Source organism: Zeus faber (assembly GCF_960531495.2).
Source record: "Zeus faber genome assembly, chromosome: 8".
Lineage (NCBI taxonomy): Eukaryota > Metazoa > Chordata > Actinopteri > Zeiformes > Zeidae > Zeus > Zeus faber.
Genome location: NC_137195.1, coordinates 475,405 through 486,414, shown reverse-complemented (window position 1 = coordinate 486,414; position 11,010 = coordinate 475,405). Strand labels below are relative to the sequence as shown.

At 45.3% G+C, this 11,010-nt stretch overlaps 1 protein-coding gene across 1 annotated transcript; it reads right to left on the bottom strand.

The window, feature by feature from the left end:
* Nucleotides 1-4,525: 4,525 nt before the first annotated feature.
* On the bottom strand, nt 4,526-9,293 carry LOC307233928 (putative acidic leucine-rich nuclear phosphoprotein 32 family member C). The gene is made up of 7 exons (XM_080005404.1): nt 9,148-9,293; nt 8,354-8,503; nt 7,080-7,202; nt 6,828-6,987; nt 6,164-6,273; nt 4,875-4,932; nt 4,526-4,770 (listed from the first exon to the last, which is right to left on the bottom strand). Exons 1-7 carry the CDS (start codon nt 9,199-9,201, stop codon nt 4,694-4,696), a joined length of 732 nt encoding a protein of 243 aa, XP_079861530.1. The 5' UTR covers nt 9,202-9,293; the 3' UTR covers nt 4,526-4,693.
* Nucleotides 9,294-11,010: the final 1,717 nt, after the last annotated feature.

The following is an 11,010-nucleotide window of genomic DNA, read 5'->3' as shown; positions in this document are numbered from 1 at the left end:
CCTTTACTGCAGTGACTAAACCACAACACGCTTTTACTGCATCAAGGAAACCACAACGCTCCTATACCATAGCGAGGAAACCACAACACGCTTTTACTGCAGCGAGGAAACCACAGCACGCTTTTACTGCAGCGAGGAAACCACAATGCGCTTTAACTGCAGCGAGGAAACCACAACATGTTTGAACTGCAGCGAGGAAACTACAACATGATTTTACTGCAGCGAGGAAACCACAACACGCTTTTACTGCATCAAGGAAACCAGAACGCTCCTTAAACTGCAGCGAGTGAACCACAACATGTTGTAACTGCAACAAGGAAACTACAACATGATTTTACTGCAGCGAGGAAACTACAACATGATTTTACTGCAGCGAGAAAACCACAGCACACTTTTACTGCAGTGAGGAAACCACAACACGCTTTTTACTGCAGCAAGGAAACCACAGGGTGCTTTTACTGCAGCGAGGAAACCAAAGCGTGTTTTTACTGTAGTGAGGAAACTACAACGTAATAAATGCAGCGAGGAAACCACAACACGCTTTTACTGCAGCGAGGAAACCACAACACTTTTTAACTGCAGCGAGGAAACCACAGCACGCTTTTACTGCAGCGAGGAAACCACAACACGCTTTTACTGCAGTGATTAAACCACAACACGCTTTTACTGCAGCGAGGAACTACAACATGATTTTACTGCAGCGAGGAAACCACAGCGTGCTTTTACTGCAGCGAGGAAAACACAAGACGCTTTTACTGCAGCAAGGAAACCACAGCGCACTTTTACTGCAGCGAGGAAACCACAACGCAGTTTTACTGCAGCAAGGAAACCATAACGCGCTTTTACTGCAGCAAGGAAACCACAACGCGCTTTTACTGCAGCGAGGAAACCACAACATGTTTTGACTTCATTGAGGAAACAACAACACGCTTTTACTGCAGCGAGGAAACTTCAACACGCTGTTACTGTAGCGAGGAAACCACAGCGCACTTTTACTGCAGCGAGGAAACCACAATAAACGCCTTTACTGCAGTGATTAAACCACAACATGCTTTTACTGCAGCGAGGAAACCACATGATTTTACTGCAGTGAGGAAACCACAACACGCTTTTACTGCAGCGAGGAAACCACAACACGCTTTTACTGCAACGAGGAAACCACGACGCACTTTTACTGCAGCGAGGAAACCACAACACGCTTTTACTGCAGCGAGTAAACAAAAACACGCTTTTACTGCAGCGAGTAAACAAAAACACGCTTTTACTGCAGCGAGGAACCCACAACACGCTTTTTCTGCAGCGAGGAAACAAAAACACGCTTTTACTGCAGCAAGGAGATGACAAAGTGTTTTTACTGCAGCGAGTAAACAAAAACACGCTTTTACTGCAGCGAGGAAACCACAACACGCTTTTACTGCAGCGAGGAAACCACAACACGCTTTTACTGCAGCGAGTAAACAAAAACACGCTTTTACTGCAGCGAGTAAACAAAAACACGCTTTTACCGCAGCGAGTAAACAAAAACACGCTTTTACTGCAGCGAGGAACCCACAACACGCTTTTTCTGCAGCGAGGAAACAAAAACACGCTTTTACTGCAGCGAGGAACCCACAACACGCTTTTTCTGCAGCGAGGAAACAAAAACACGCTTTTACTGCAGCGAGGAGATGACAAAGTGTTTTTACTGCAGCGAGTAAACAAAAACACGCTTTTACTGCAGCGAGGCGATCACAACGTGCTTTTACTGCAGCGAGTAAACAACAACACGCTTTTACTGCAGCGAGGAAACAACACGCTTTTACTGCAGCGAGGAATTAATTTTTCTACTTTAGTGGTGAAGAATGATCCAAGTTGTTCTGTTTCTTCTTGTGCGTCGCTGAAGCCACAGCACAGCCCTGCAGGTTTGGTTCCCGCCAAAAATCTCATGATGCTAATGCTAATGCTAATAATAACAATGTAAATGTGTCCTTAAAACATTGCTTTCTGAAGTTTCAACGTCCAAACAAACACAACGTTCTACTTTAAACACTTTCTCAAATCAAGTGCTGAAAAACAAAAGGTGTCCGAAGCAGCAAAGACAATCCTTCCCTTTCCTCCGTCCGTCACCTCCGCCCAAGCGTCTCCATCCATCCCTTCTTTCTTTGTGTGGAAGTGAATGTGGGCGGAGCCTTGATTCAGAGTTTCTCAGGGTTTTTCTAATAAATGGACAAAACCGATACAACTGATAAGAGATCAATTCTTCTGTTTACACTGGTGTCACTCACTACCTGTCTCTCTGTCTGTCTGCTGTCTGTCGTGTCTCTCACCACCTGACCACGCCCTCTTACAGCCTGTCTCCCCCAATGGGCAGCCCAGGTACTGCAGCTACTCTTGTAATTTGACTGATTTACAGTTCAAGCCTCGCCCCCTCCTGAGCTGTACTTCCATATAAGGTCAAAAAGTGTGAAGACTTGTGCCAGTGAAAGACAGACAGGTAGAGAGGCAGACTTGACTGACAGACAGGTTCTTGATCTATCTGAAACTTCTTTGCTTTGATCAGATACGGTCAGCAAGGGGGGTCAGCAGTAAGACGCTTTATGACATCATATTTACTATCAATGATATTAAAGTAAAATGAATTGACATCATATTGACTATAAATGACATTTACAGTAAAACACTGACATATTTACTCTAATTTATATTGACAGTAAGACGCTTGATGATGTCATCATATGTACTATAAATTATAATTACCGTAAGACACTTTATGAAGTCATTGTATTATTTATTATTAATATTTAGTCTATGATGCCATATTATTTACTATAAATTCTATTTACAGTAAAATGCTTTGACATATTTGCTATAAAGGATATTTACGGTAAGACGCTTTATGACATCATATTGATATAAATTAGGTTTACAGTAAGACGCTTTGACCTCATATTATTTACTATAAATTATATTGACAGTAAGACGCTTTATGACATTTACTATAAATGACATTTACAGTAAGGCGCTAAAACACTTGATGACATCATCATACTATTTTCTATAAATTATATTTACAGTAAGACACTTAATGATATTTAAAATAGGACGCTTGATGACATCATATTTACTATAAATGATATTTACAGTAAGGCGCTTGATGATGTCATATGTTCTATAAATGAGATTTACAGTAAGACGTTTTGTCATATTTACTATAAATTTTATTTACACTAAGATGCTTTATAACAATCATATTATTTACTGTAAAACACTTGATGATGTCATCATACTATTTTCTATAAATTATATTTACAGTCAGACACTTAATGATATTTGCAATAGGACGCCTGATGACATTATTTACTATAAATTATATTTACAGTAAGACGCTTTATGACATTTACTATAAATTATATTTACAGTAAAGGTTAGGCTTTGACATATTTACTGTAAATGACATTTACAGTAGGATACCTTGACATATTTACTATAAATTATATTGACAGTAAAATGCTTTATGAAATCATATTTACTATCAATGATTTTTACAGTAAGACGCTTAATGACATTAAAAATAAGACGCTTGATGTCATATTTACTATAAATTATATATGCAGTAAGATGCTTTATGACATCATATCATTGAATATAAACTATATTTACAGTAAGACACTGACATGATAAATTTTACTATAAATGATATTTACAGTAAGACGCTTGATGACATTATTTACTATAAATGTACAGGTTGTGTACATTGGACCGTGTCCAGTGTGCGGTGTATACTCGGTCACTCTGTAGTGGTTAGATTACAAACTCTACCTTTACATGTATATTTATGTACTTTCTTACCTGGTCCATGTCTGTGGAACTGTTAGATTGATATTTTATCTCTTTGGTTCCATTACTTTGCCGGATTCATGAAAAATACGAAAAACATGAATCCACAGAAACTTGTGACCACGTGGAGTCAAATCCACTTGAACCTACAAGTAAGTGATGTGTTCAAGATCCAGCGAGGCATCGGAAAAATAGAAGCCGTGATAAGGTAAATACTCACAGAAATACCACAACGTTTTTGGTATTTCATGGAAACGTAACTTATAATCTAACATGTACTTACACACAATAAGGTAAGTTGTAACAGTAACGTTCGGTTTAAAGTACAAAATATAAGGTTGTTACTTCATAAAAAGGTTCACAAGGATCACTCCATCAGGATGTGGAGTCTCCAGGAACCTCCACCTTCATTACTCACACCAACATTTTCACTTTGTCCTGTCATCTTCTACTCAGATTCGAGTTCAAAAGTATCACTCCGCCCACCCCCAGCATCCATCGCTGAATACAGTTCAAGGTGGATTCAGAAGCTGCTTCAGATCTTGGCAATTTGTAGGAAATTGGTTTTCAATCACATTTATTGATCGATCGGCTTCACATCGTCTCATTGATCCAAAACTGATGACGTTGAGATTGGGGTTTAATTCAACTTGTACTTGGACACCGCCCCCCGCTCCACCCAGACTTGACTCGTAAAAGGACCTAAACGTTTTTTTGTTTTTTTTTAATCTTTTATTCCAAAACTCTGCATCAAACTTTGAAAATAAAAAAATAAAATTCTCCGTTTCTTCCTGAAACCTACGAGAAAATGTTCTATTTACATTTCAGCAGAAAAGGAGAAAAAAACTGAAAAAAGAAAACGGAGGAAGAGGAAGAGCTAGTCGTCGTCTTCGTCGTCATCTCCGTCGTCCTCAGGGTCCCTCTTCCTCTTCTCCCCCTGGACCCCGCCCTCCTCTGGAGTACACGCACAGTACAAACAGAGTACACACAGAGTACAAAAGCTGGTAAGTCACTTCAACAAACAGAGCAGATTTCCCAGAATGCATCTGGACTCGTACCTCCATCTTCCTCCTCCTCATCTTCCTCCTCCACGTAGTCGTCATCGTCTTCTTCGTCCTGACAGGAAGTGGAATAAACATTTAGAAGCAGTCACTTCCTGTTCCAGCTTCGATGCTGGGAAAGCAAAGCAAATACAAAGTAGCTACAGCTGGTGCAGGTGGAGGAGCCTGGAGCTGGAGAAGGTTGGACGGGAAACTATGATCCAGAGTTGCTACTGAGGAATAAGCACTTCCTGTCGGTCTCAGGGAGGGTTAGCACCGTCACAAGGTTCTACACTGACCAGCGCACGTGGACCAGGACCAGCGCACGTGGACCAGGACCAGCGCACGTGGACCAGGACCAGCGCACGTGGACCAGGACCAGCGCACGTGGACCAGGACCAGCGCACGTGGACCAGGACCAGCGCAGGCCTCAGTGAACTGCAGCAAGCATAGACAAGTGTTGGGGTCAGAATGTTCCTATCGGTCACTGTCAACACAATCTGCACCTCCACCTGATGTAGAACACCCCCACCTCCACCTGCTGTACAACACCTCCACCTGCTGTACAACACCTCCACCGGCTCTTTTGTGCATCATCTCCAGCTGCATTAACATCTCACTGTTAAAATAAAGCTCTTGAATCCTGAATCTATACAACGCCTCCACCTCCACCTGGTGTACAACGCCTCCACCTGGTATAGTAAGTGGGCTAACACAAAAGCCGCACATGGCTTCAAGCTGATTGGAAGTGTCCTCTGATTGGTGACTGTGACATCATCCTGGAGGAGAATCCATGCAGTTCTGGACTCCTGATCAACTCCTGATCAACAAGCCTTTTATTGATTGTGTTAACAGAGTGGGATCAGTGCTGAGGATCTGGGTATGAGGACCACCTCGAGGCAGCAAGCACATGGAACCATGTCTTCTTACTCCAGGTAATTCTGTCCAGGACCAGAACCACCTGCCCTACACTGGAGTGAGAACTTCCAGGAGCCACAAAACAACTTCATGCTGGACCTGGTGACATAGTACAGGGGTTACCTGACCCAGTGACCAGTTAGGACCTGATCCAGTGACAAGTGAGGTTCTGCTGCCTCAACACTTCAGTCTAACTTTGACCCGGTCCATTCCCGGTCCTGGTCCTGGTCTTGGTCTTGGTCAGGAACCTTCTTAGAACTTGGGAAAACAAACCAAAGCTCCTGAAAGCAGCGTTGGTTTCATCTTTAATTTATTTTGTTTTGATTTGGAAACCCATCCCTGGTCCCAGCCCCGCCCTGGACTTGGTCTCGCCCCGCATGGGTCCTCACCTGGATCTCACCCTTCATTAGGTAGGACAGTCCGACCTCTTCCTCTCCCTCTGATCCGTCCTCATCAGAGTCTTCATCGTCGTCCTGGTCCCCAGTTGGACCACCGTCCTCTGGAGGGTCGAAATACACAATGAGGGTACTATATACACTACCTAGTACACACTACATAGTACACTCAACACATAACCTAATACATTCTACCTAGTTCACTCTACACTCTACCTAGTACTGAACACGTTACCTAGTACACTACACGCTACCTCGGACACTAGACCTTACCTCATGCAGTCGTGTCCTTTGTTGTGCCGCACATCGTATATTAATATATTTATATTATTCCTTTACTTAATCGTATTTATTTCTCTTACTTTTTAAAATATTTGTATATCTTCATTTTTACGTGGATGGTTTTATTCTTTTATTTGCCATATAATTGTTTTATTTAAAATATCCAATACAACTGTTTTACTGCATTCCTAAGGCACTTCTGTATTCATGTATTTCATACTTCAAGGGCAGCACTTTAAAATGTGTTCTATGAATAATAATAAAACTTTGATTTGATACTACCCAGTACATAGTATATAAGCGGCGCTCAGTAATTTCTGAATGGAGCCACTTTCAAGTTTCCCTCCGCTACATGCTAATGTAACGCTAGTCGTACCGTCCTCGTCCTCCGAGTCCGGCGCCTCGTTGTCGTCCTGGTCGAAACCGTCCAGGAAGCTGATCTGCGGCAGCATCCGGAACACGGCGCCACGGTAACCTTCCAGCGCCGCCACCTCACAACTGAACAGCTCCAGGCGCTGGAGGCCCTTCAGACCCTTCTGCATAGATCCACATTCACCAGATGACCACCACTTGGATCCAGATGAACTACAACATGACTACAGATAGAAGCACAGCAGGTAGAACCCACCAGAACCTCCAGGCTCTTCAGGTCTTTGATCTTGTTCCTGCTCAGGTTCAGGTTCGTCAGGTTTGGACACTTCTCCACCAGAACATCCAGACCTCCTCCGATGGAGTTATCCCCCAGCTCCAGCTGAAACACACCCCGTTAGTCTGCTGGACCCATGGGCCCGGTTAGTCTGCTGGACTCGGTGAGGTAAAGGTTCTGGTTAGCAGGTTAGGATGAAGTTAGCAGGTTACGATCTAGTTAGCCGGTTACGATCTAGTTAGCCGGTTAGGGTCTCGGCAGCAGGTTAGGGTCTCTTTAGGATCTAGTTAGCAGGTTAGGATCTAGTTCGGGGTTGGGGGCTAGTTGGCAGTTTAGGATCTAGTGAGGATCTAGTTAGCAGGTTAGGATCTAGTCAGTAGGTTAGGATCTAGTCAGCAGGTTGGGATCTAGTCAGCAGGTTGGGATCTAGTGAGGATCTAGTTAGCAGGTTAGGATCTAGTAAGGATCTAGTTAGCAGGATAGGGTTTAGTTAGGATCTAGTTAGCCGGTTAGGATCTAATAAGGATCTAGTCAGCAGGTTAGGATCTAGTTTGGATCTAGTTAGCCGGTTAGGCTCAAGTTTGGGGTTGGGATCTAGTTAGCAGGTGAGGATCTGGTAAGTATCTAGTCAGCAGGTTAGGCTCTAGTTTGGGGTTGGGATCTAGCTAGCAGGATAGGATCTAGTAAGGATCCAGTCAACAGGTTAGGATCTAGTTTGGATCTAGTTAGCCGGTTAGGCTCAAGTTTGGGGTTGGGATCTAGTTAGCAGGTGAGGATGTGGTAAGGATCTAGTCAGCAGGTTAGGCTCTAGTTTGGGGCTGGGATATAGTCAGCAGGTTAGGATCTAGTCAGCAGGTTAGGATCTAGTAAGGATCTAGTCAGCAGGTAAGGATCTAGTCAGCAGGTTAGGATCTAGTCAGCAGGTTAGGATCTAGTCAGCAGGTTAGGCTCTAGTTTGGGGCTGGGATATAGTCAGCAGGTTAGGATCTAGTCAGCAGGTTAGGATCTAGTAAGGATCTAGTCAGCAGGTAAGGATCTAGTCAGCAGGTAAGGATCTAGTCAGCAGGTTAGGATCTAGTCAGCAGGTTAGGATCTAGTCAGCAGGTTAGGATCTAGTAAGAATCTAGTCAGCAGGTAAGGATCTAGTCAGCAGGTTAGGATCTAGTCAGCAGGTTAGGATCTAGTCAGCAGGTTAGGATCTAGTAAGGATCTAGTCAGCAGGATAAGATCTAGTTCAAGTTAAAGGTTCCGCTGACCTTGCAGAGCCTGGGCAGGGCGGGCAGCCTGGCCAGGGAGCTCAGGCCGCTGCTGACCATACTGAGGAACTCCAGCTCTTTGTACTCCTCCGTCAGACCCTCCACCTCTCCATCGGAGGAGCGGCAGTTGTGCACCACCAACTCCAGCACCTGATAATGACACGGCACCCTATCTGAGTTAGCACAGTGGATGGCCACGGAGGGGATCAGCCAGCCTAGCTCAGCAGCTGAATAGTAAATTACAGTACACACTACTTACAGTACACGTGGAATTAAACAGGTTCTTGGTCACGTGCAGATGAAGTAAATCAACATCAACATTGTGACGTCATAGCCTCGTTGTTTTTCCAATTAACATGTTTACTCTCAATTTCAATCAATAATAATAATAATAATAAATCCACTGATATCAGAACTGATCGATACATCGATACTTTGTTTTGGTAGTTATACAACAGATTCATTCAAATCTTTCATTTCTGGATCAGAATGACTCGGTTCTGTCACATGTGAAACTGATGTCGATCAATCGATATCGAATCGTATCGAGCTCAGTAATGGAGGGAAACTGCTGCTGCTGCTGCTGCTGCTGCTGCTGCTGCTTCAGGGAACGGAGCCCGGAGCCCCCCGGAGCCCCACAGCCCACCGGAGCCTTGAAACCCCCTGGAGCCCCTCGGAGCTCCACGGAGCCTCGGAGCCCCCCTCAGGTGGACAGGGAGGGCCGTTAGCCGCTAGCCTGCCCGAACAGCGCGTGGTTCCGCAGATGCTCCGCAGACAGCGCCGTGTGGACTTACCTCCGCGGGGCTGCGGTCCCCCAGCTCCAGGCGGACCCTCTGCTGCATGTCCATGTCCAAAGCAAGCGGGAGGAAAGAAAGAAAAACGGGTTAAAACGACGCGGCGCTTCCTGCTTCACTGAGCCGCCATCTTAGATCCAGCCAGTTCCGCGGTGAGGCCCCGCCCCCTCCTCAATACCTATCCAAACGTTAAGCTTTCTGAGCTCCTATTGGCCGCCGGAACAGAAGCCCCGCCGTGACGAGCTAATTAAGCATATACGCGCTTCACTATTGGTCAAAGACGCAAGGGATTTAAATGTTCACAACCAATCGCAATGAGGCATCTGCGCTTTTAAACCCCAGACCCGCCCATTCTTTGTTGTCATTGGCGCCAGAATAGGGCGATGCGTTCAAGGTCCTTCAGTAAAGTGGGAAAACACTGGTGTTGCGTCGGATTTCTTACACAAAAACCGTGATTGGTGTGAAAACCTCACGCGAACCTTCATAATCAATAATCAATACATTCAGTCAAAATAGTTTAAAACGAGCAGGAAAAAGCGTATATGGTATATGGACACTAGGATGGGGATGGTAGCTCAGGAGGTAGAGCTGGTGGTCTAGTCATGTAAAGGTTGCTGGTTGGATCCCAGGCTCCTCCTGCTAGCATGCTGTAGTGTCCTTGAGCAAGACACTTAACCCCTCATTGCTCCTGATGGCTGCGTCCGTCACTGTTTGAATAATTGTAAGTGGCTTTGGATAAAAGCATCTCATCACTGTAATGTAGGATATGATGCCACAGCAGCGCCGTCAAGAACGAGATAAAAATAACACATTTAACGCCATGCAAAGTTTACATAATTTAATAACACATAATATTTGTGTTCTTCTTCCACACTTTTTCTCGTCTTAAAATTAAGTAGATATTGTTTTATTTTGCTGAGGTTTCTGTTTCCTGTGTAGACTTTACTTTCATTCTTCAAATTGAGAATGGTGTCATTTATCGATCAGATTTTAATGGATGGTTCAGCTCCGATGGAACAAAACACAGATGTATATAAACGGTGTAATATTCTTGGTCTAACAGGTGTGATGGAAAGGAGGAGACAGCACCTCCTGCTGGCCAGTGTGCACAATACCTCACAACGTTTCACTTTTTCATTCAAAGTGGTGAAGCATCAGAACACCTGAACCGACAGGCTACGATGCGACGGGCTACGATGCGACGGGGTATGAAACGAAGGGCTACGAAGCGACGGGCTACGAAGCGACGGGCTACGAAACGAAGGGCTACGGTGCGACGGGCCACGGTGCGACGGCCTACAAAGCGACGGCCTACGATGCGACGGGCCACGAAGCGATGGGCCACGAAGCGATGGGCCACGAAGCGACAGGCTACAACCACAAAGCGTCGAACTTCAAAGCGACGGGCTAGGAAGCGCTGGGCTACGATAGTACGGGCCACGATGCAACGGGCTACGAAACAATGGGTTACGATGCGACAGCCTACAAAGTGACGGGCTAAGAAGCGATGGGCTACGAAGCGATGGGCTACGAAGCGACGGGGCTACAACTACGAGGCGACGGGCTACGAAGCGACGGGCTATGATGCGAGGAGCTACAAAGCGATGGGCTACGAAGCGACGGGCTACAACTGCGATGCGACAGGCTACGAAGCGAGGGGCTACGGTGCGACAGGCTATGAAGAGACGGGCTACGAAATGACGGGTTTCGAAAGCGACAGGCTACGAAGTGAGGGACTACGATGCGACGGGCTACGATGCGACGGGCTATGAAACGAAGGGCTACGAAGCGACGGGCTACGAAACGACGGGCTACGTTGCGACGGGCTACGGTGCGACGGGCTACGGTGCGACGGGCTACGAA

Coding starts and splice junctions, on each gene's coding strand:
- LOC307233928 (XM_080005404.1), bottom strand. CDS start 9,201: ATGGACATGCAGCAGAGGGTCCGCCTGGAGCTGGGGGACCGCAGCCCC. Junction 6,988..7,079: donor TGAAGAGCCTGGAGGTTCTG/GTGGGTTCTACC, acceptor GGATCTATGCAG/AAGGGTCTGAAGGGCCTCCA. Junction 6,274..6,827: donor GGACTCGGAGGACGAGGACG/GTACGACTAGCG, acceptor TCGACCCTCCAG/AGGACGGTGGTCCAACTGGG.